General features: G+C 35.0%; 2 protein-coding genes and 2 pseudogenes across 3 annotated transcripts; 3 read left to right on the top strand and 1 right to left on the bottom strand.

The window, feature by feature from the left end:
* Positions 1 to 241: 241 nt before the first annotated feature.
* Positions 242 to 2,975, top strand: LOC111301009 (pollen-specific leucine-rich repeat extensin-like protein 4 pseudogene; annotated as a pseudogene). The gene has a single exon (XR_016340799.1). The product of XR_016340799.1 is annotated as a pollen-specific leucine-rich repeat extensin-like protein 4 pseudogene (transcript).
* Positions 2,976 to 9,721: 6,746 nt separating this feature from the next.
* Positions 9,722 to 14,578, top strand: LOC111299540 (ent-kaurene oxidase, chloroplastic-like; annotated as a pseudogene).
* Positions 14,579 to 14,984: 406 nt separating this feature from the next.
* LOC111301020 (dof zinc finger protein PBF-like) lies at positions 14,985 to 16,212 on the top strand. Its single transcript, XM_022896546.2, has one exon. It carries the CDS (start codon positions 15,167 to 15,169, stop codon positions 15,893 to 15,895), a length of 729 nt encoding a protein of 242 aa, XP_022752281.1. The 5' UTR covers positions 14,985 to 15,166; the 3' UTR covers positions 15,896 to 16,212.
* A 2,618-nt stretch (positions 16,213 to 18,830) lies between these two features.
* LOC111301030 (lysine histidine transporter-like 8) lies at positions 18,831 to 22,759 on the bottom strand. The gene is made up of 5 exons (XM_022896553.2): positions 22,033 to 22,759; positions 20,975 to 21,108; positions 20,066 to 20,493; positions 19,840 to 19,971; positions 18,831 to 19,664 (listed from the first exon to the last, which is right to left on the bottom strand). Exons 1-5 carry the CDS (start codon positions 22,413 to 22,415, stop codon positions 19,179 to 19,181), a joined length of 1,563 nt encoding a protein of 520 aa, XP_022752288.1. The 5' UTR covers positions 22,416 to 22,759; the 3' UTR covers positions 18,831 to 19,178.
* Between the last annotated feature and the right edge of the window lie 3,455 nt (positions 22,760 to 26,214).

Here is a 26,214-nt window from a genome sequence, read left to right on the forward strand (position 1 = left end):
TTTTATATCCATTAATTTGTATATTTTTTTCTTCATGAACTTTGTTGGTATTAATACTTAATAATATAAAACTAGAATAATGAATGTATGCATGTACAGAACTATAGTTACAACGATATGATAAAAAAAATTTGTTGGTATTCAAGTATTTATTTTTCATTTTTGTTTTAATAAGTTTTAAAAGCAATATGATAAAAATAAAGTAACCAGATTCAAGTATATGTAATAAGTTGTCATGGGTCAAATTTAGGCAAAACAAAAGTCACCGTCTATAACATTAGAATGCCCAAATTACCTTGAAAAATTAATAACAGATATTTATGGAATCTAGCAAAGATAGAACATCAAAAAGAAACTTGTGGTGACCAAGAAAAACCAAAAGAGAGAATTTTGCGGAGCCTCTCAAATGCCCTTACACATGTCTGGTTGTTTCTTTCAATAAAATTTATCCCCATTGTTCCACTTTTCTAATGCATTTCCCATTAAGGAGCCTTGGGTCGCTCCATGGTATGACGGGCATGAAAGCACTAGCAACCATGCAGACCTCGGGCTGCTTCCTGGCTTTTCTCCTTTGTTCTCTGATCTTATCATCATTCTCTTATGCTCTGTCCGATTCTGAAGTTGCATTCATTACTCGACGCCAACTCTTAGCTCTTCCTAAAAATGGTGATTTGACTGATGATTATGAAAATAGAGTGAAGCTTAATCTCACGTTTGAGAATCCCAGGCTTAGGCGTGCATACATTGCACTCCAAGCGTGGAAACATGCCCTGTATTCAGACCCCCTAAAAACCACTCAGAACTGGGAAGGCCCGAATGTTTGCGATTACAATGGAGTTTTCTGCGCACCGGCGCTTGACGATCCAAAGTTGAAGGTTGTTGCTGGCATTGATCTTAACCATGCTGACATTGCCGGATATTTGCCTGTTAAGTTGGGTCTATTGACTGATATTGCTCTATTTCACATAAACACTAACAGATTTTGTGGGATCATTCCTAAGAGTTTCTCAAAGCTTAGGCTTCTCCATGAATTGGATGTTAGTAATAACCGTTTTGTTGGCCCTTTCCCAGATGTTGTAATATCATTACCCTCGCTAAAGTTCCTTGATTTAAGGTACAATAATTTTGAAGGAGAATTGCCATCCGAGCTCTTTGAAATGAAGTTGGATGCATTGTTCTTGAACAACAATCGGTTTGTATCTAGCATTCCCGAAACTTTGGGGTCTTCTCCAGCATCTGTCGTTGTGGTTGCCAACAACAAGCTCTCAGGTTGTATTCCAAACAGCATTGGCAAGATGTGCAACACCTTGAACGAGATAATCTTCCAGAACAACAACCTCGCTGGATGCTTGCCATCTGAGATTGGAATGCTTGGGAATGTAACAGTTTTGGACGTTGGCTCCAACTCTTTCAGCGGAGTGTTGGCAAAGACATTTAAAGGGCTTGCAAAAGTTGAACAATTTGACGTTGCTCATAACATGCTGACTGGTTTTGTTTCGGACGACATTTGCCGCATGCCAAGTTTGAACAACTTTACATTTTCATACAACTATTTCAATGGAGAGGCTAAATCATGCGAGCCATCAAAGGGAAGGGACATTGTGTTGGACGATACTAGCAATTGCTTGCCAGATAGGCCTAAGCAGAAGTCAGCAAAAGAATGTCATCTAGTGGTAAGCCGACCAGTTGATTGCAGTAAGTCAAAATGTGGTGGGGGCGGAACATCACCACATCATTCAGGTTCTCCGACTAAGAAGCCTTTGCCACCATCACCAAAACCAGAACCCCCAAAAGAACAACAGCCTGAACCAAAACCATCTCCAAAGCTTCAGCCGCCTAAAACAGAAGCAACGCCAAAACCAAAGCCCCCAAAAGAACAACCGCCTGAACCAAAACTATCTCCAAAGCCACAGCCACCTAAAACAGAACCAACACAAAAACCAGAGCCCCCAAAAGAACAACCGTCTGAACCTCCAAAGCTGCAACCGCCCAAAACAGAATCAACACCAAAGCTACAAACACCAGAAGAACAAAATCCAAAGCCAATACCATCTCCAGAGCCAACACCACCAAAAGCAGAACAAACACCAAAATTACAACCACCAGAAGAACAACTTCCAAAGCCAATATCGTCTCCAGAGCCAAAATCACCAAAACCAGAACCAACACCAAAATTACAACCACCAAAAGACCAATCTCCTGAACCAAAACCAACCGCAGAGCCATTTCCAAAACTAAGTCCAACCCCTCTTCCTAACCCTCAAAAAATAGCAGCGCCACCACAAGTACCAATAAATGATCCTTATGGCGGAACACCTACTGAAAGACAGCAGTCTCCACCGCAACAATCAGCGCCACCAGTTGTTCAGTCTCCAAAACCACCAAAGCCTCTGGCCCCGGCACCAACATCAAAAAATCCCCATGAAAAATCACCTTTTACAAGGCATCTCTCTCCACCTCCTCCTGTACAATCTCCACCACTTCCCATCCACTCCCCACCGCCCCCAGTCTATTCTCCACCTCCACCACGACCGGTAAGTTCTCCACCACCTCCTGTTTACTCACCACCACCACCAGTTCATTCACCACCTCCACCAGTGCATTCTCCGCCACCACCACCAATGCATCCTCCTCCACCACCAATCCGTTCATCACCGCCACCAATCCACTCTCCACCACCATCGGTTTTCCCACCTCCCCCACCAGCAATCCAGTCCTCAACTCCACCTTCCCCATCTCCTTCTCCTGCTCCTACTCCCGTTTTCTTTAAACCACCGCCAAACCAAGAAATCATTCTGCCACCAAATCTCGGCTTCCAGTACTCATCACCGCCTCCACCAATATTCCCAGGATACTAATTGGTGTAACTTAAGCTTCTTTTACTTTTTAACCCAATAGCTTTACGATCTTACAACATAAACCCTTCTGTTAGTTTGTAGCTGCTCATTAAAATTTACGTAAAATTTTGTTGTCTATTCATTTTAACAAATATTTGTACATGTCAGCTTAACTTTTACAACATTATTATACTAAAGTAAAAATAATAATAAATTCTAAAAAGAACAATCAAAGTGAATGAAACAAAAATTAATGATTCCTATTCAATGATTTTCTGATACCATAGCCAAAAAAATTTTTCTGATCAGCTGTCATACTCATTCGTGCATGAAATAATAAATTCTAAAAGGACAACTAAAGTGAATGAAACAAATTAACGAAACAAAGGTTGGGTCGAATGTCCCTAGTCCCTACACAATTGTCACCTGCTACATAATCCAGTGTAGTATGTGCTCTCCGGTGACCAAGTTCCAAACTAAACTCAGAAGATCAATCAAGATCTGAATATAAGCATTTAAAAATATAAGATTCCAATGAAGGAGATGCCAAACTTTCCCCAAACATCCTTTGTCGCTATGTGTGCTGGATATAACTTAATGCCGGCGTAAACAATCAAAACAAAACGGGGATTAATATTTCATATACTGACAGTATATCATTTTTATACACTGTCAATTAATAATACAAAGACAACTCATTAATGAATAAAATTTAAAATTTCAAGCATTTAAAAATAAATATTAATAAATTTATTTAGGGTTAATTAATTAAAATTAAAACTTTTCTCTTATTTGTCACCTCTCTTTGCATTTACTGCCTCATTCTTTTGATTTTCTAATTTTTTTTACTTGATTTTAATTCTCTTATCTTCATCTCACCAGATTCTGCTTTGCCATTTTTGAAATTATACAAAGATCAATGGCACATCCCATATCTTGTGAGTATCTAATATGTTTCAACAGTAAACATATTTAATAAGCTTTTCAGAACTTCTGCATATCTGCGAGCTTTTGCTTTTTCCAGCATCTCCTATCTTGGATGTTCAACTTTTAACTAATCATTATAGTCAGTGGGCAGATTTATTTACCTCATTATATTATTTCCTTGCAGCAAGACCAATTTGAATGCCTTTTGCCAACCTTCATCCAAGTAATTGATTTGACAGATCAAGAAGAATTTGAATATTGGACTATTATGTCTGCCATTTTTTAAGGCAAACCAATTGAATTTATTGCATCTAGGCCTAGTATAGAATATGTTGCTTCCAATTCAATTAAAGTTAGCATCAACTGCAAGGTATGGTTGCAATCATCTTAAACATTTCTAGAGGCCATTACTAAAGTAGACATTGCTACTAGTAGGGTTCGTTAGAGGTAGACATTGTTGTTAGTAAGGTTCGTTAGAGGTATTTGATTCCTCATATTTGTGTTCATATTTTTCATTCGAAGATGGTAGGTTAATACTTCGATTTAGCTGGCACATGACATGATTCAAATTTTTTAAATTTAAGGGTTATTGAAGCTGACATGTTCCCTTTTATTGATGGAAAAATTATTTAACTAATTTAAAAAATTTTCAATAAAACTATAAGAAATCTCAAGTTTTTTTTTCTTGTTACTTGTATTATGCATGATACATAACATGTGTCGATGGGGTAATGACTTTTTTTTTTTAATAGTTCTCCTCTAATTAGAATGAGATGTATTGAGTAAGTTATGACTTTAAATTACATAGGTGCGTTTGTTAAGGACAATGCTCCAATGGGAAGCGCAACTACGATCAAAATCAAGTTTTGGAAAACAAGATGGTGGTGCAAAATCTAGTATCAACCCTGATTATGTTGTCCTATGGAAGGTTGTTACTATATGTTGGCCCCATGGTGACATAATGAGATTAAGAACCGACAGCACTGCTGCAGATGCTGCAAGAAAAGCAGGACTTAATGGAAAACTAGTTCTAGTTAATGGTCAACTAGGATTGCCTAGCACAGAGCTCAAAGAAAGAGGGTGATGTTGCAAAAATAAGATTGTAAATATAGAGAACATAACTGATTTGTATATATAACAGGGTAAAACAAAATCTATTGCAATTTAATTTATCAAATCTGAAAGTTGTTGATAAAGGTGAGTGGGGTTGAAGCATGCAGGGCATTATAGTGTGTGATTGGATTTCGCCAACATTCAATGTAAATACAAAAAATTATAGAGCAGGAATGAATGAAAATTTTTTTTATTTTTTTGTCCTCTTCTGTTATACAATTTGGTTACATGCATGATTGTCGATTTTTTCATTGTCCGCATCCTCTTCTGGACCTATGCCTAAAACCTTTTGGTTGTCTTAATAGGCAATTGTTGCATTGCAGTTATCAAATCTTACAAGAAAATTAAATAAAAGAAATAATCATGAATAATATTAAAAGAAATACATGAATAAGATATTTCTATAAAATTTTATCAATGTTTAGGAGATAAATCATATAAAATGTAAATTATTTTATCGTAAAATTTGTAGTGTGAGACTCTAAAGATATATTTATTTGTCCTTGATACCAATTTTGAGTCGCACTTAGATCCTACATACACAAAGATATTTCAAGTGATTCATAGTTCTAATAAGACAAATTTACATATTAATAGATTTAATTTAATTTTAATAACATGTTTGAACAAAGTAAAAAAAGTAACTAAAAATATTATAATATTGACTTATTATTACCTCATTTGATTGAATAGAACAATAAGTTTTAGCAGTATTGAGATTTGACACTATCTCTTGGCTAGAATCACACCTTCAAAAAATAAAAGTAAAAAAATAAAATAAAAATTGCTAATATGGTAAACTATACCAAATTTAAAAGCATCAAACAATACCTTGATTGATTTTTTAGCAAGCAAATATGCTTTGTATGACCCTTTTGTTTACAGAATGAACATGTTTTTGAATTATTTCTTTGTTTCAAAGCCCCTTTCATTCTTACAGTTTGAGGACACCCTTTAGTAGTCACATGAGAAGGATCATGCAAAGTTATATTATAACTCAAAAAATGAGTCTCATGATCTTTTGAAACATCTTTAAAAACATTTTCACTTGTTCAAACACCAGCACTACTACTTTTCTCCTCCTCAGATATTTTAAAAGCATCGAGCTCTTCAAATAACCGTTGCAAACCTTCAATTGCCATATCATAATGTTTTTGAAATCTTGAAGCTTTTTTTGAAAGCTCCATAGAATGAATAATGACATTATTAAACAATATCATTAAAGACTTTGGAGCACTATCATGTTGTTCATCTAAAATGCTTTCTACTTCTCCTTTTTTAGCATCTCTTGTCCACCATTTTAAAACATATTGATCAGGTAATGAATGCATTTTTTTTAATCAAAATTGTCAATTGATGCCTGCAAAGGATGCCTACAAATTCAAACATGTGACATGAACAAGTTGTAGTTGCTGACAAGGAAACAAATGTCACAATATATTCAGGCTTCTCTTTGTCAAATTCATGCACTCTGTAACGGAACACTTGCTCATTTACAGTGATCTTTTTTGTAACATACTACTGAGAATGAACCAATTTATCTTGAAATTTTCTAAACATTTTTCTTGTGTAAACCTCCAAAGCTTCTTTTTTCATTGGATAAAATGTCTTTAAAATTGACTTAGAATTGAATGTTTTGAAAATTTTCTCCCTATTTTTGTTGTATCTTGCATCAAGGGCTTTTTTATACTGAATGACGAACTTACTCATCAAAGTGCTTGAGTTAACATAATCTTTGAAATACTTGTTCATACTCTCACTTCTCTAAGTAGTAGACATTTCAGCATAAAAGTTGTTTCGCACATAAGTAAGATCTATTTTTCTCAAATGGAATACAACTTCTTCAGCCAAGTATTTTCTTGCAAACCATACTTTTCAATTATTTAAGCACATTCCGATTCAAACTCATCAGGAACTAATGCATAATTGATGAATTTAAAAAATTGATTCTTGAAATCATCAAATTTGTGGTAAACATGGCTAAAATTCTCAAGAAATTTTTTTCAATATGCCACAAGCAAAAATGATGTTTAGATATGGTAAAACCTTTGCAACTACATTAGTTATAGCTGCATCTTGATCTGTAATGATTGTTTTTGGATGATATCCAAACATTGCTTCTAACCAAGTGTTCAATAGCCAAACAAATGTTTCCTTTGTCTCATCCCACAATAAAGCACAACCAAATAAAATGGATTGGTAATGGTGATTAACTCCAGTGAAAGGAACAAAAGGCATTTTATACTTATTTATTAGATAAGTTGGGTCAAAAGCTACAACATCACCAAAATACTTATATGTCATTCTGGACCTAAAATCAGCCCAAAAGCAATTCGCTAGTTGACCTTCTGCATCCATTTGTATTGCATAAAAGAATCCTGGATTCTTCGACTGACATTCTTTGAAATAAGTTAGCACTAACTATACATCTCCTTTCTCAAGCTGTTTCTGCCTTCTATTATTTAAATAATTTTGAATATCACGCTCAGTTAAACCTACCGTATCCATGCCACCTGATTCAGTAGCTAAAACTAACATGATTTTACTAGAACGAATTCCTAAATCATCAAGTACATCAATTAAATTTCGTTGAACTCTTGTCTTTTTTTTGTGAACACGTAAAAATTGAGCACTTTTTGGAATAACAAACTTATGAGTGTGATTTTTTATTAATATAGAAATTAACCATTTGTCATTATCTTTCTTGGACACATAAATCATGGCTTTGCATCCCACTCTTGTCTCATCTGATGGTGCTTGAATTCTATATTCCCTTTTGAGATATTTTTTGTTACGAAAACCTTCTGTTGAACAAACAAATTTCTGTCCAATAATCAATAAAGTTTTTAGAGATTTTGTAATACGGCTCTTATGAATTCCAAATCTTTCACGTTTTGCATACTTAATATAGTACTCTAAAGCTTCTTCCAAAGATTAAAACTCCATTCCGATAAATGGTTATAAAAACTCATGATTTTTATCAGCTAACTCTGTAATAATTTCAAAATCATATTCCTGACCAACTTTATCAACATTTAATTATTTATCAGAAGACGTTGCCATCACCTGTAACAAGAATTGAAAACCTTATCAATCAATTAAGATAAAAATTTGAATCACCTCTAATTTCACACCATTATATATATCATGATCAAGTGACATTTTCATATCATCTTATTGTTGATATTCCAACACCTAAATCCTAAAAACACAAACAAGGTAAAAGAACTTTATAATATGAAACACATCCAAACTAAAGGAAAATAGTGCATAAATCCATTCATTTACAATTCATTAAAATAGAGCAAACAATAGTTAAAAGACCAATAAGGTTTACTTTATGAGGCATAATTGATGAGCCAATCTCACCAACTTTAGTTATCTGCTCCAAATTTTCTTCAACGAAAAGATATTACATTAGCATAATAATGATACTTTCAAAGTTAAGTCAACATCTTTCATCAAAACACTCAACTGTTTAAAGTATCCTAAAGATATGTAACCTCATATATCTTTGTTAAAGTCAATCAATATATTGTTAAAACGGATAATTGCTTAATAAAGTTCTGTCATATAATCGTGTGTCTCAATTTACAAAAGCAAAGCCAGATATGTTCAATCAAAAGAATATATCAACACTTTGATAAGATTGCATAATTACCAGTTTTATCTATTCCAGGTGAAGCACATAAACTTATGACCGATCATATGCCATATGACGCTAACTAGAAGTGTCATTCCTTCAGGCTTCAACTAGCTAACATATATACTTTTACAATAAAAAAGGAAAGAGAAGTGTAGGAAACATGCTTAAGTAACATAGGGGTTAAAATTTAATCCAAGAGAAGACATAAACTCTTTCGCTATTTGAGGCCAGTTAATATTAGCTAAATTCAGTATAGTGTAAATATTCCAACACCTAAATCCTAAAAATACATACAAGGTAAAAGAACTTTATAATATGAAACACATCCAAACTAAAGGAAGACAATGTATAAAATTGTTTCTTTACAATTCATTGAAATAGAGCAAACAATAGTTAAAAGACTAATGCTGCAAATAAACAGAACCTTAAGATTAAAAAAGTAAAAATTGACAACAGATAAAGTCATTCAACACCCATTACCCAAAATTAGTTTCCAAAACTGCAAACAAAAATGAAAATTTCGAAGTGAAATTCAACTTACCTAGTAAAGAAATCATGAAATTTGACTGAAACGAAAAGCTTACCCAAATATGTAGAAGCTTACCCAGATGGAGATGCTGGAAGAAGCAAAAGCTCACAGATATGCAAAAGTCCTAAAAAGCGTATTAAATATATTTACTGTTGAAACATTTTAGATACTCATAAGATATGAGATGTGCTATTGATCTTTTTACAAATCCGAAAATGGCAAAACAGAATCTGGTGAGACAAAAATAAAAGAATTAAAATCAAATTAAAAAATTAAAAAATCAAAATAAAGAAGGCGATGATAAAAGCAAAGGGAGGTGACAAAAAAGAGAAAAGTTTTAATTTTAATTAATTAATCTTAAATAAATTTATTAATATTTATTTTTAAAGACTTGAAATTTTAAATTTTATTCATTAATGAAATGTGTTTATATTATTCACTGAAAATATATAAAAATGATATGCTGTCATTGCATGAAACACTATTATTATTTCTTTCACTTTGCAATACTTTTATCTCCTACTGCAAAAATCCCATCTCTGTAGGACTTTTTGTCGACATCTGAGTCATTCTACAGATTCATTGTATAAAAATAAAAACGGTTTTTTTTACAATACATATATACATATTTTACAAGTCCCTAAAGCTTGTAAAATTCTCTGTTCTATAGTCAAAATATTCACCATCGCAAGTATCATTAAATACTTACAATCTATGTCCTTTGTCAACTCCGTCGCTGTTGTTGGCATATCTTTCTTGTTCTTCTTGATTTTCCTTAAAAGATTTGTACTATCGGGTCACAAGATGGGATCTACGGGCCTTCCAACTGTCCCAGATACATAAACCCTCAGTTTTCTCTTCTTCATGTTGAAAGCTTTTTCGGGGGTTTTCTTCGTCTGCCTAAATCTTTATTATTATCAGATTGAAATCAAATGGAATGAGGTTTCAGATTTGTTATTATGGGGTTGGTGCAGAGGTACCAGGGCTACCGTTTATAGGAAATTTGCTGCAGCTGAATGAGAAGAAAGCTCACAAGACATTCACAAAATGCGCAGCGATATATGGAAATCTATTCTATCAGAACCGGAGCTTCTACTGTATTGTAAACAATACCCCAGAGACGGCCAAAGAGGTTAGCACTTTAGCTTCCTTTCGTGTGTTTTATCTTGGCCTCCCTCCATTTTCCCCCATTGCTTGCGCAGGAACATCATTACTGCCACATCACTCGGATATCAGTAATCATTACTCCAACATCAACATTCGCAAATCGCAATGCATGAAGGGTCGTTTGTATTTTCCGAAATGTCCAAATTTAATGGATTTTCTTCTAGGCCGGAATTTGGGTCGGTGAAAATATTGAAGGGCATGGTTTACAATATATTCATATGACATGACTCTATGGACCAAACGATTGTGGCCCGATTTTGCCCAAAACTAGGCTTGGCCTCTAAAAACCTGATTCCACTGGAGTTCGATTTAGTTCAATAATTCATAGGGTGGAGGTGTCCTAGGCATGGTGACCCGTTTAACATCTTTGGGCCGGGCTTTATCCACATTGTTATGCTTATAAATTTATTGAGTCAAGCATGGGCTAAATTTCAAGCACAATATCAGCCCATTTTGGCCTGACAAAGTATTGGAGTATTAACTTATATATTTTTATTATGTAGTAATAAAAAAGATATACTATTTACTACATATTTCATCGATCCTTCATGTTATTTAAATAAACAAATATATTATCAGACTTATGGGTGGGTTTGGGGTTTGGAACTCCAAGCCAGCCTTGGAGGTCTTGGGCAAAACCTTTAATTGTTAATATAACCCGAAAGCCCAACTGGCCTGGCCGTTGGACAACTTTGATGGAACAAAAACAAAACCTCGTTACGTGTGTACAGTGGTTCCAATTAACTAAAAATCGGTTTCGTAATCCTATGGTTACTTCATCTCAATCTCACGAATAAATTGAATGTCTAAAGGTAGTTCTAGAACTGTTCAAGCAATTGATCCACTGGAATTTATATCTTATCCTGTTAGAGAAGTGATGTAAGTTAATGGTATCTTGGTTGTTACCATTGGTCGTTGTCCGGGCCATGGTGATCAGGTTTTCATCCATTTCAACAAGGAAGCTATCGAACGCCCCTGAAGATTCTCACTTTTGATAAATGCAGGGTTGCAACAAGTGACTACAGCTAACAAACACTTTGGGTGCAAACGCACAGGTTTGCCGCGAGGCTCTAGAACTTTATTTATATTTGTTCCTCTATATTTGTCTTTGAGTGGCATTGTCATTTCAAACGTTTGACAAACTAAAATCTGTTTTTACGTTGTTGATGCCATCCATGTTGTTCTTAGAGACGATATCGACACCACAGGAAAACTATGATCGAAATATATTAAGCCAATTGCATGCTTTTAGTGAGGGATGATCTGCTCCTTCCGGTCAACGTCAGGAAAATATTCAAGTCTGAACTTTTTGGGATCGGCAATGAAGGAAGTGAGTTTCTTTTACCCGTTCTGCTAATGGAAGATAAGGATGAGAGTAAGGAATTCAAAGATGTTGAGATAAACACACTGTTATTTGCAGGCTTTGGGAAAGGACGTCAATCAATTTATGTGGAGGAGCTTGGTACTACTTTGTCTAGAAAAGATGTACACAAAGTTTTAGTCATTGACATAAGGGAGGTTGCTATTGAGGTCGATTGGAGAGATTTCTTCCCATACTTGAAATGGATTCCTAACGAAAGTTTTGAAACAAGTATCCAGCAAAAGCATTTCAAGAGGATGGCATTGATGAATGCCCTGATCAAGGAGCAGATGAAACGAATTGATTAAGGGGAGGTAGTCTTTTCTTGAGAGCTGAGTCATTGTTTTGCCAAATTTTCTATTTTTGTTTCTTGAAACCAATTAGCCTCTGATGCGAGTAATATAACTTGGCTTGGCTGGATCAAAAACAGGAAGTGAATTGTTATCTTGATTACTTGTTATCCGAAGCAAAGACGCTAACAAAGGAGCAAATTGCAATGTTGCTGTGGGAGACAATCATTGAAGCAGCAGATACTACTTTGGTCACAACAGAGTGGGCAATGTATCAGCTTGCTAAAGATTCAATCAGGCAGGTTGTTTTAATTACTAAATTCTTTATTCTAATTCCCTCCATTTTTGTTTTTGACAAGATTTTGAACTTCTTGTTTCATATTTAATAGGATCGTCTCTAATATGAAATGGAAAAGGTTTGTGGTTCTAGCAAGGTTAAGGAGGGAAAATTTTTTGCAACTCCGATTTTTGGATGCTGTTTTCCATGAGACCCTCAGGAAGCACAGTCCAGCACCTTTGGTTCCTTTAAGATAGGTACATGAAGATACCCAAATAGGAGGGTTTATATACCAGCGGGAAGTGAGGTTGGTTTTTTCCTACCTGAAATTCCCTGTTTGATATTTTCCCTTGTAAAGCAAACATATTTAAGTGACACTACATTTTGAGCAGATTGCTCTTTACATCTATGGCTGTAACATGGACAAGAATCATTTGGGAAACCCTGAAGTGTGGAATCCAGAGAGGTTTCTTGATGAGAAATATGACCCTTTGGATTTGCATAAGACAATGGCATTTGGAGCGGGAAAGAGGGTATGCGCAGGTTCTCTTTAGGCGATGCTGCTAGCTTGTGCAGCAATCTTTAATGCACGATCTTTGAGCTGCTTTGGAGCACTGGACATATCACAACTTAATCACTGCATTAAAACAATTAAGACTTAAGCTATAATAACTGTCCAATCTCCACTATGTGAAAAAGAAATGAGTTTACTTGATGCATCATCAATGTATTCTAGATTAGTGGTTAACTATGTCTTGCAAACACTAATGCATGCCTTTAGTTCCAGGCCAAATGATTACTTCTCATTATTTGAATTGGAGACTACATTCAATGAGTGGTATATACTTGCATTTGGAGATGGATTCTAACATAAATTGTCTAGAATCACATCCCCTGAATGGTCATTTCTTAACCTCTTGTCCTGTCTTGGTCATTTGTGAACATCAGACTAAGAGATGTGGATTGGCTTTGCCATTGAAAGAGTTGCGCGAAATTGTAACCATTCAAATAGGAGGATTAGCGTTGGGGCAGGGCCCCAAATGAAAGGATCATGGAACCATCCCGTAACAACCGGGAACCATGATCCATTCTTGATGTGGGCATTTTGGCACTGTAACGGACTGAAAATAATTTGATGTCAGATGGAAGCGTTACGCGCTCTTAGCCATAAATATTTCGTTTTCACTCTTTCCTTTCTTCCTTACGTTACAATAATCATGTAACTTCTCTTACTTAAACTTTAATGCACACCCCGCCAAAGTCAATATAGTTGTTGTAAAAAGAAAGCTGGCCATTTTTGCAGGCTTAGAAACCCCGATGGCTACAGTATTGGGATTTCAGTTACTTTGACAATTTCAATTAGGTTACTTTGGTTAGACTTCGAGGGCCCCAGAGAGATGGAGGTAAAAACTAAAAATGCAATGCAAAATGAGAATGGGGGAAGGTTGGAGGTGTAATTGGTAATGTGAGGGTCATACTGTCATACAGGCAGCCTGGGCAGTCAAAACAGGTCTGAACTCTGGTAGCAGGGCCAAATGAAATTCACATTATACACACAGAGGACAAGATGGCAGAAACTGATGGAGACAAGAGGAGAGAAACTTTGGGACTAGTGACTAGGCTCACCATTTCCCTGTTCGGCTTACCGCTGCTAGACGCTAGAGCCGCACGCGTGCTTTGCTATTAACTGTAACCACCAATCGCTATTCGCCACGCGTCTTGTTCAGCGTTCAACTGTCAAAGGAACCAGCCATACTCGGACACCTGTCTGCCGTGTCACGGCAGGCAAACTGGCAAACCCAGTCTCTTGACTCTTCCTGCGCCCACCCGATACAGGGTCATACCAGGTCAAGTCAGGTCCTCAGAACAAGTCAAGTCCATGTCTATTTGCCAAAACCAGCCTCAACCCAATTATCTAATGTCCAATAAGAATTTGGATAACCATCAGTGCTGAAAGACAAATTATTACTAGTACTAGTCTACTGCGATGTGATTAAAGAATGATTACGTGAATACACAAAGACAAGAGGGTGGATACTTGGGAAACTGTACGAATAAAGACATAGGTAGAACCAAAGGAGCAGAGATCACGGCAACCGAGAAATCCGGCTAACAACAGAGGGAGTGAGTAGGGGGGTCGTAGCCACAACCAGCAGGCAAACCCAATTATTGTTTCCCACGCTGCCCAACACCAATTATGTTGTCGGTCCTCTTCTATTATTTTACTCTACTTCTGCTTCTCTTGTATTGTACATCGCAATTGATAGCTTTCCCTCTCTCGTTCCACCCACCTTTGACGGTTATCTAAGCCAACTCTCCCCCATTTTGAAACTTGATAAGAGATTTAGGTTAATCTCTCCTCTTTAATTAATTGGCAATTCACTTTATTTTCTTAGTTTATCAAAAAAAATTCAGAAAAGATGATCCTGAATCCTGATTCATCCACATTGGCAAACTAAACACTCAAGCAAAGGATTGTAAACGTGAGTAGCAGCATGCTGTCTAATAAATCTAACAAATCCAAGTATATGGCACCTTTTCCTCATTCATGGTCCGCCGCCTGACCCCAAAACCAAGAGAGGAAGGATTGCTACATATATCAGTAAACAGTATTGACTGATAACATTAAGGTTCTAAAAGAAATTATTTACCAATAAATTCAATGTTTAATTTCTGAACTTGTAAAGGATTTACTGAAGCCGAGCCAAGCTTTGAGCGGCTACAAACATCGTACACAAACAAAAGCCACCGCCTTATTTGTTGGTTTGGTGCTGTAGCACAGTAGTAGTGAAAAAAAGACATATTTATTAGGTTTCTCAATTCCCCTGCTTTTGCTTGTCCCTCCCCACGCCAATTCAACATTTACAAAATCCTCGGATAGTCTTTTTTATAACTTCCAAAACATATTGTTGCCTTTCATCCTCTCTCAAAAATCTTCTCTTTTCTCTCATTTGTCTCTCTTTCTCTGTCAAAAGATTAACCTTTAACCATCACTTTCCACACAACTTAAACCAACAAAAATGCCTGCTGATTCCGGCGACAGGCGCCCGGTTCGAGTCCCAGGAACCATGGGGTCGCACCCACCACCCAATCTGACCGAGCCACTTCCATGTCCAAGGTGTGACTCAACCAGCACCAAGTTCTGCTACTACAACAACTACAACCTCTCTCAACCTCGCTACTTCTGTAAGTCATGCCGCCGTTACTGGACTCAAGGCGGAACTCTCCGTAACATTCCTGTTGGTGGTGGGACCCGCAAGGCTTCCAAGCGTTCTCGATGTCCTTCTGGCTCTTCTCCATCTGTTGCAACTTCGTCTTCCTCGAGCGTGACGAATGAATCTGAGTCTGTGACTATGGCTGTTAACCCTGTAATGGTTGTGCCTGGACCTGGAGTTAAACCTGAAATGGGTTTGGCTGTTGTAAATTTGAATGAAAGTGTGGATCTTCCTGTGAATGGAGGCTTCACTTCATTCTTGAATTCTCAGGGAGAAGGGTACTTGACACTTGGTGGATACGGGTTTGGGGCTGGTTCAGAGTTTGATGGGGTTTGGGGTTATCCTGGAAATGGTTATCTTGGAGGTTTCAATGGCGGGGGTAGTGGTGGACCTGGTGGTGCCGTAGGTGGTGCTACTGGGTGTAATACATGGCAAGCAGCAAGCGATGTTGAAGGTGGCGAAGGTTTAGTTGATGGGGATTGCTTTGGTTGGCCAGGTCTTGCAATTTCTGCTCCAGGTAAAGGTTTGAAGTGAAAAAGATTTTGCCATTTCGAGAAAAGGTTTCGTCTTTTACTTTTTTTTTTTGGCTTTTTGGGTAGCGTTTGGAGAGTTTCCTTGTTGATGGTGTTGTTTAGGCTGGATTTTTTCAGTTCTAGTTGTCCTTTCTTTTGGGTCAGTTTTTTTCATCTGGTGGGTATAGAGAGAAAGATTATAGTAGAATAGAAGACTGTTGATCAAAGTGTCTCCTTTTGAATGAACTTAGGGTTTTGTTTTTTGATGACTGTAAATCTCTGGTGTACTTGAATACTTTGCACTGGGAAAGAAATGAATGATAAACGACAGTTTTTCCAGCTGAAGTTCTACACTGTAGAAGTGAATTTTCTTTCTTTGGTTTGGATGCTTAAAATCCGAATACTAGCCTTTTTTTTTTTTTTTTTTGGTGTTCCTGTCTTTGGAAAGGGTGATTTTCATTGAAAACTCTGCAGCAGAACACTGAGTGACGAGTATAGTATTTGAGTTCCGAGTTTCGAAGAATGTCTGCAGGTTTCAGTTACCGACTATTCAACTACTACTTAAATCACTTCAATAGCATGTGAGCTGATCTAGCAAAAATTTTCCAAGCTCTTTGGCTCCATTAGAGCTTGGCTGCACCATTTCCCTCTCAAATTAATTGGCACTGCCAATTATAGCACTGAGCACAATAAAAGCAATCGAAATACGAGTATTTGACCCCTTTTTCATCCAGATATGGAAGATTAATCAAGAGGGAATAAAATTTGAGCCTCCAGATTACCAATTCAAAGAAGGAAAGAATGGCACAGGTGGATCTGGAATGCCATGGAATTTAGAATGATACCTAGAGAAAAAAGAAATCACTTTCGGTCTAGTTAGAAAATTTGATTGCTTCCTTTGAGTGACATTCCACCAACCAAGGGGCCGTTTCAGAGGCATCTTGTTCGTATTTGCTCTTAGTGGAAACGCTATTGGTTTCATGTCCCTACATGGGGTTATTGCACGTTTTTAAGTTGAACACTCGCTTCTCCCTTTGACAGCTTCAAGTTTGCAAAATTCCCTCTCGACAAACTCTTTCTCTTTTGGAAGGTAGAATTTTAAACCTGAAAATGTTACCATAATCCCATGCCTAGCCGGCCCATTGCACTATTCAATGATCTATTCCACTCATCTTAGACGTGGCCTTAATCATAATATCATATGATGATGTAAATTGACTGGAGTCTTGAAGATCTAAGAGCTCAATATGCTTTGTATGTGAGAAGAAATGGGATGGCCTCTGACTAGCACAGTTGTTTTAATTTCAGCTATTGGATTCGAAATAACACCGAGAGAATGGAGTCACGGACCATGTTTCCAGGTTTATTTTTTCCTTTTAACTTGATGGGGAAGAGAACACAGATCATTTGGTCGGTGGTTAGTAATTTGAAATACACGTAACTAGTACTTATCTTCCTATTTTAACTTTGTCTTATGTTGCATTCGTAGTCAAATTCCTACCTTTTTAACCTATACAATGATGATAAAGATGAAAGGGGGAAGGTCAATTATGTCTCAAATCATTTCCCTTTGTGCCTTTCCTTTGGGATAGTGGCAGGTTGGGTACTATTAAGGCAGCAGCCAGATTGAATTTGCTTTTAATATGTGCTCACAGTGCATTCTTGAAATGGGAAAGATGCAACTTTGTCAGGTGGATTATCATTTCAATCATATATGTCTCCACCATACATGAAGACAAATTCATCCGCTTTTCAGTACTATGTAGATTATGGGGTTTAATAATAATAATTTTTTTTTTAAAGCGCAAGAAGCTAAGACCTGTCTTTCCAGGAACCATCCATTTCCATTGCCACTCAACCTACTTTAAAATTAAGAAAAGCTGTTTAAAGCTGAAATTTATCAGAATCTAAATGCACCCACTTTTGATAACCTTGAGACAGAAAAACTGAAGTCACAGAATGTTCCAGGTTGTCCATTGGCGAGGGCTGAGGACAATTCCATCTCTTTTAAAAGAATTGGCTTCAAATTTGTTCCCTTCATTGGTGATTTCTTTCTTTCTTTCCTTATGTTAGTTATGCTTCCCTGCACAAGAAGGGACTGTGACAGTGAAACCTTAGTTACCACGTCTGCATGCGCATTCGAACATGTTACCCCGTAATTGACGGGTTCATTAGCCATATCAAAAAATGATAGTTTCCCTACATGATGATATACAGTGTTTTGATTGCAATGAATTTGCTTCATAGTGATGTCAAGATGATAATTGCAGTCACTTCATTACCGTCAATTTTCTTGACAAGAAATGGATTATATGTTGACGATATTTTACAATCATACAGCAGCGGTAGTGAGAGATTTAGGAGAGTGACTTCCACGTTATAGTTCTAATAGTAGCCCTCAATTATGAATCCATGGGGCACCGTTCTCCTTTCATTGTCTCTTGGACCCTATGAAAAAGTTATTATATAGCTCCATTGAGAAGAGCTAGTGACATTTGAGGTGGGACTAGAATGCAATTAAATTTATCAATTTGAATATTTATGTTATATAAATTATTAAAATTTATTTATTTATATCATATTTAATATAAAAATTATATATTATAATTCATATCAATATAAAAATATAAAATATAATTTTTTATTTTATTAAATTTATATATAATTATTATTAAAATTTTAAATTATATTTATATGATATCATCATATTATAACGTGATACCGGTGAACCATATTATAATGTAGTACTAGTGAAAGCTACGAACTGGCTCTTGTTCTATTATAAGTTAATTAGTGAAGAATGTTATTGTTAAACCCCAAGTTTATAACTGAATTTATTCATATAATTATCATTAAAAGATATTACCCAACCATTCAAATTTCAAAACATTCAATCCCTTCCTTTTCTTCCTTTATCCAAAGTGGCTTCCTTTGAAAAAAAAAAATCTGTAACATCCTGGAAAGAAGAAACAAGATAGACATTCTGCTTTTATGTGATTGATGAAACAGAACAGAGCAGATCAATAAACCCAATGCATAATTTCACAAATTAAGGCGCTTATAATTACAAAACCTCACATACCCTAAACCACATCATGAATACTTCTCTTTCATTGTTTTAAGACTGGATGGAGAGAATTCAAGTAGGCAAAGAAGAAATGTTTCCATCCAATCTGAACTATCCATCATGAAATATAAAAGAAAGTGTTACTGTTTTTTTGCTTGACATTGAAACATCCACGGAATATGACTATGATAGGTAGATTCTACGCAATTTAAAAGCCTTGTTCAGGTGTTTCAGCTTCTTAATTGGGCTTGAAGAATTTCAATTTAAGCCCATTGTTCACCATGCTCCAAACACCACCAATAGAGAAGGCCAAGCTGAAGGCAATGCCCAGCCAACCGAGGATCCAATTGAAATACCAATTGAAGCTGTATTTCGTAGGCCTTTTTATTAAAACCCACATGAAACAAGGATAAGCAAATGTAACCGGAAGAGTGAGTCCTCCTAACAGTCCAGCAAGACTTGAAAGGAATGGGAGTGCTACCCCTATGAAGAAGGAGACAAATCCATAGAAAACACGAAAACCAGATCGAACCCAGATTGGGCAAGGGCGGTTGGTACGGCTAGTATACCCAGCTTCAAAGCTATCAAAAACTGGCATTGAATATATTTGGAAACTGCTCAGACAGTTGAATACCACAAGAAGAAAAGTTAGGGCAAGAAGTCCTCTTGGAATGTCGTGACTGTGAAACGCATAAAGTGCATTGAGAATCCCTCCTGAAGGCATCTAAATCAAGAGAAACAAGTGCAATAAGCAATAGATTGACATTATAGAAGATAGAATGGCAATTCAACACTCAAACCTTATCAAATGAATGGAACAAGTCATCTCTTCAGTCTGCTTTAAGTCTCTACCGGATGGAAAATTGTTATTAAATGAAGTTCAAAGTTAGATTACTTACTAGGTTTCCATAAGCCCAAAAACCTCCAATGGCAATAGGGAAAAGGCACATGGCAATGAAGAAATAAGAAACCTTGGCTCCTCTCCACATGGGGACATGGGCTGGGTGCTTAAATGTTGATGGCATTGTTGCCTGAAACAAGCCACATAAAATTACCTCCCTTCGAAAACCAGAATGACCATTGGCTTTCAAGAAATGATATTGAAACTTGTTTAACAGTGCACACCTGAATCTCTAAAACTAAATTATGGCCTCTGAACGCAAAGGCTACAATTCCAAGTGCATTCATGACTGAGAAGAAAGTAGCAGCAGAGGATGGCAGTGAGAGAGGTTCATAAGAGATTGTCGGTGGCCTTTGTTGGCTCACAGAGAGCACCCATACCATAGTGGAGTAAGTGATTGCTGTCACGGCTCCTACTAGAGACAGTCCTGCAATTGAATTAAGATTGGGGAGCTGAGAAAGGACAATGCACAATGAAGTGAACACTAGATACCACTCGACTGTTGTCAAAGGATTCGACGAACAGAGAGGCCCGCAAACAATCTGGAAGAATAGTTTCATGGTTTCCCCTCCTATGAGAATCAAAGCTGTTGCAGTTCCTGCTGATAAATAAACTGTTGGGAATAGAGCAAGCCAAACTCCTAATCTTTCTCCTGCAAAATAAAAAAAAAAAAAAAAAAAAAAGAGACATAACATCAATTCAATTTTACATGGTGTATAAAGCTGATTTGCTTGAAATTCTCTCCTTTACTTGACCAAATTACAGCTATATGGAAGTAATCTCTGAGACTTACAACACAGAAATACATGAGTTGAAAGGATCACCCAAGTTACTTAATTTCCTATCTTTCCAAAGGTTACAAATGGGCAGAAAATAAGGAATTTCTGAAGCTGAAAGTCAACAGCAGTCCCAAAGCAGTATAACAGCATAACTGTAGCATTTGACATGAAAGTTCAACTTGCAGCACTAGCTACAAGTGGTCATAACAAACAATGTTCATTCATTTTAACTTCTTTTCTTGCATATTGCATTGACATGATTTTACTACTTATAACTAGATTGCTGTTAATAGAAAGTTTATCTAGAAGATAAGGATTGATTATTCAAGGGAGGTTTTAAGCATCTGTTCTCACCAAAAGCTGCTTGTGCGAGCTCCACATATCTATTATACCTCTTTCCTGGGACAGCTTCATGTAACTGAACCAGAATCCATAGGGTGTAAAGTTGCCAACAGTAGGCTATAGTTAAGGACAATATACCCCAACTCCTACACAAACAATCACGGAAAGCAAATCAAGTTAACAGGATTCAAAAAATTTCTATTATCGTTTCAATATTTTTGTTTTACTCTCCTAGTTGCTTTTACAGTTATTCCATCTACAGAATATCGGACAGGGAGCTCTGCCTCCAAAATGAATCCAATGAACATTATTCTCAGACCAAGCCACATGTAACGGAAGGACCGTATAGGACAAATTTAAGAATCATTACCCTTTTTGAATTTCTTCTAAGTTCTACCAAAGTTTGGTTAATCTTACTTATCAAATAGGTTTACTTCGATAATTCTTTCACAAATTTTGAAAACACTGAAGGCTGTATAGTTTATTTTTTGCAACATGCTTATCAGCTGATATGATGCTGTACAAAATCATGAGAAATGGTTATCATGAAGCAGGAAAAAGCAAAACAAATGCTAGTAATAATCAATGATAAAGGGCCCATCCAACTTAATCCCATAAAAAGAATAAAAAAAAAAAAAAATTAATGGACCCGGCCGATCTTATTCTCTAGAAAATTTCTACTATTGTGAAAAATTGAAAGATGGAAAGCAGGAAATGAGAAATGACTTGCTTTAAAGACATTTTTTCTTCTATTCAATTCAAAGCTATGATAAATTATAGTAAAGAGGATAGTAAAGGACATTGGGTAGGACCACACCCACATAAACTTTAGTCAAATTCCAGTGACTGCATGTAAAGGCAGAAACAGAATGACTTTCACCAGAAAAAGAAAAAGAGTGACAATCACCTTAAAGGGACAAAAGACATTAATGTGATATTGTGAAAGAGGAGGATGTAGATTCTTTTCCTAGGTGATAAAAGCTGTACAAGTGGAAATAAACTAGGAAGAAAATGAAACAGTAGGTGAACAAAATCCAAGTTCAAACTAACATAAGGAAAGATGTTCATACCAGCCAAGAAAAGCAAAAGCAACAGGCAAGACCAAAGCTTGGAACCCAACCCCAGCATTGAGATTATGAAACGCAGCATAATGAGCGTTCCCATTGCGTGATTCAGTGATGGGAAGCCAAGCATCTTGAGGGTTAAGCTTAGTGAGATGACCCACTTCCTCCAAGTAACCTTTCATGTTGATCAAAACCCTCTTCATTGGAGTCCCGATAGGACTTAAAAACCTGGGAGATATAAACGACGTTGGAGTCCATGCTGTCGATGACTTCGCCTCCTTAGAAGCCGGCCTCGGTGACCTCTGCCCAGATGGTGTCTGTATCTCCGGCGTTGACACACGTGGCGTTGCTGGGATCGATATCAACTCTGTCTCTGGCCTCTCCTCCATGACTTGAAAATGCAAGCTAAAACCTTCTGTGTTTCGCTGTGCAGCTCTAAAAATGAACTGAGTACGAGAAGAAATAATGGAGAGTTCTTCGTCGTATATATATTTGTTCCTAGTGGCTTTGGTTTTAGTTCACTTTCAGAGTTGAAGTACGTGAAAATGGCAAAGACGAAAATAAAAAAGAGATTGTACATCAAAACCTGCACATCTTTAATAACCACCGTTGATCAAAAGAAATAAAATAATTTAACGGCTATGATGCAGTTTTAATCTTTTATCTAAAATCTAAGCGCTAAATCAGATGTGATGTCGACGGGTATGATTTTGATTGATGGGCTGAGTGTTAGTAAACATGAGAAGCAACATAGTCGCGTTTATATATACAGTAGTACAGTGAAGAGGGTAAAGATTGTGTGCGGGAGGGAGCACTGGAGCGCAATAAGAAGATGCTTTGGTTTGGGGGTCAGTCAGGCAGTCAGTCAATAATCAAACGCAGTGTTTGATGAACCTGTTTTCTGGTGGGGTGCATTGTCTTGTTCCGGATTTTTCGGTTACCTGGGCCAGGAATGATTCACGCGATGTCAGGCGCGTTATGATTAAATTAACGTTGTTTTAACTTTTAAGCACCTCCTGCTTGAAATTCTATGATTAAATTTCTAACAATTAATTAATTTATCTTTTTAGAAATTATTTACTACAATTAATTTATCTTTTTGTCCAGATTTAATTCTCTTCAAAAAATTTTAAATGTGCATTATCTAATTTCGTCTTAATACAATAAAATATTTTATGTTGGTATTTAAATAAAAAAAAGTTATTTTTATATTAAAAAAATTATTTTCTTATCCAAATAGAACTTTGAGCATAAATATAAATACTTGAGAAAATTGTATTTTCCATATAAATCAAATGCTAATTGTATTTTTTAAAGTTTTGCTCTTTTATTGCCAAGCTGCCTTCATAATTACATGAGAATGAGATTTTTTTTACTTTTTTTTTTTTTGGTTATGATGATATCTGAAGGAATCAATGAAGCATGGAAGCAGAAAAAGAGAGAAAGATGCTTAATGTTATGCTAACATTTCTGATGAGTAATTCCATCATTATGTTCTTTTTCTTTTTTACTTTAACGGTAAAAATTATTGCAAAATTTAGCATAAAATTTTTTTTTACATTGGCAAATTGGTAACGTAGCACCTTTATGCCAGAAAGAGAAAAAAAAAAAAAAGTAGAGGAGTGTGAGAACATGTGTTGAAGAGCGCGTGGGAAAAGGGATAATGATCAGACAATGGTCCTACATTCATCGATGTTTGTGTGGCGGTAACTTTGAAAAAAGTGGAAATACAAGGGGCTAAAAGTATCAGATTTTACCGACACTACCACGTGCGACGGTCTTGCGTGGCGTGGGTCCAAATTGTTATTCTTTGATTATTAACCGCGCGTGAGAAACCTTTTTTTTTATTTATTTTTCTTCAATTTTTCAGCTACTAATAATTATATAACAGCATGCTTAATAATATTTATCATTTATGATAAGCATGCGCATATTTACCAAATTTACCATAAATATTATTAAATATTGTGAATATTTATTTATTAATATTTAATTAATTTATAAGATTATATATAAAAAGTGATATTTAACGTATTTAAATTTTAAATTTCTTTTTTATATTTCCAAAATGTAATATTTTTAAAGCAAATAAATTTATATATGGTTTTTCTTTAGTAGTACTAATATTTATTTTTTGAATAATTAACAAAAGGTAGGGAATGGACCTCACCCGCCGAAAGGAAATCCGGTGGTCGGCGCTGGTGCCTTCTTTTTCTCTTCCTCTTCCGTTTCTCGAGAATTTCTTATGGACACAAACTTTCTCTTTTTGTAGATGTAAATATTGAACTCAAAGAGATAATTTTGTCTCTTCTCAAATGATTTTAAGTTGCACATTTTAGTATTCGAATTTGAAATTTTTAAAATGATATTTATAAAATATATTTTATCTCATATAATCTAATATTTTCTCCAATTATTTTTTGCATCCCTACAAAACTATTTTTCACATAGATCACAAGTATAACATTCTCTCGTAATTATAAAAATTAAGATTCACTCTATGCCTATAGAGTCATATTGATCAACAAATTAAAAACTCTAACCTATTAAAAATACTTATTCATTAAAAAATTTAATTATCGAATAATTTTCTAACCAACAAATTTTATTAGAATTCAAATTAATTTTTAATTAAGATTTAAATCAATATCTAACATAATGTTTCATGAGTCCATGATTTCATTTTTTAAGTTATTCGCATTTGACAACCTAAAATAGATGATTACAAGTCATACATTTGATATAATCTCAATAAATAATTATCAATAAAATTCAAATCTAAAACCTCTTGATCAAAGATAATAAATCTTAATTAATTAAATTAATCACTTATTGATCATTTATTCATTGTTAGACAAAAGACAAAATCCACTTTACCTTAAATTTAGACATGTAACTTGACATATAAGAGGAACACCCAAAGGAAATGTTGGATGTTTGCTGTCCTTTTATAACGACTCATATAAGTCAAACCTCATTTAGTATAAACCGGCTTTATTGAATTTGAACCGTTCCCAGTAATATGACCACCGAATTTCTTGTAACAATCTTTTTTTCTTTTTTTTTATGGGTAATTAAATCCGATTGCTTTTACATTACATACTTCAGTTTCTAACAAGAAATATTACTATTTAAAATCATGAAGATAGTATAATCTTTTTTCCTGAATAAACAACAATTTTCTTTTAACAAATACGATAATAATGATAATAATTGCGTGATATATTAGTAAAAATTTAATAATTAAAAATTATTAAAAAGTTATTGAATTATAATTAAAAATTATCTAAAATTTATTTTAGGTTATAATTAATTAATCTTTCCAATATTTATTTACATTTAATTAAGTTTTTTATTTGAATAAAAATTTAATACCATTAATTTTTTTGTCAATTACAATAAAATTTTGTGACATTAATAAAATGTATAAAATTTGTCATGTAACGTAGTTAATATATATATATATATAAATAAAATAAAATAAAATATTTTTTCTTTTTTTTTCTCTTTCTTTTTTTGTAAGATTATTTTAAAATTTTAATTAATTATAATTTAGAAATTGATTGATTTAATTTTATCACATAATTAGATTTACCTAATTAAAGATTTAATTAAGCCAAAATAAAAAATTAAAAGTTTAATTAATTACAATAAAATGCCAAGAGTTTAAATAATTATTGATTTTTTAAATTTTTTTATCTTTTTGCAAATAATAATAATAATATAATACTCTCAAACTCTATAAACTCATTCTAAAAGTTTAATTTATTATGTTTCAAAGTTTAATTAATTTAATTTTATCACATGAATAGATTTATTTGATTAAATATTTAATTGAATCGAAACAAATGGTTATGAACTTAATTAATTGCAATAAAATTTCAGTAATTTAAATTATTATAGAAAATTTATTTGATTTTTTTGCAAAAAAAAAAAACTCTCAAACTCTTAACAAACGTGCCTATCACTTATCAACAACACCAGCACGTCGAGTTTCCTCCGGAAAACTGACCTTGTAGTTTCCATGTTCTCACAGAGTGACGGCTTGAGTCTTCTGTCCTCCCGATATCACATGGCAAATTGAATTAAAACTTCAAGTTTCAATTTCAAAGTTAAACTTTAACCGCTTGGGGTCGGAATTCAGACATGAAACATGCGTAAAGGCCATCACTTCATGCTACACCAGCT

The sequence above is a fragment of the Durio zibethinus genome, chromosome 3 (genome assembly GCF_047325235.1).
Source record: "Durio zibethinus cultivar Kanyao isolate XHJ-2024 chromosome 3, ASM4732523v1, whole genome shotgun sequence".
Classification (NCBI taxonomy): domain Eukaryota; kingdom Viridiplantae; phylum Streptophyta; class Magnoliopsida; order Malvales; family Malvaceae; genus Durio; species Durio zibethinus.

Bases quoted from the DNA above. Each gene is read 5' to 3' on its own strand.
- LOC111301030 (XM_022896553.2), bottom strand. From the start codon at position 22,415: ATGGAGGAGAGGCCAGAGACAGAGTTGATATCGATCCCAGCAACGCCA. The intron at 21,109-22,032 runs GTATGAACATCT...TTGTTTGTGTAG, and splicing joins GCTTTTGCTTTTCTTGGCTG to GAGTTGGGGTATATTGTCCT. The intron at 20,494-20,974 runs GTGAGAACAGAT...TTTATTTTGCAG, and splicing joins GCTCGCACAAGCAGCTTTTG to GAGAAAGATTAGGAGTTTGG.
- LOC111301020 (XM_022896546.2), top strand. From the start codon at position 15,167: ATGCCTGCTGATTCCGGCGACAGGCGCCCGGTTCGAGTCCCAGGAACC.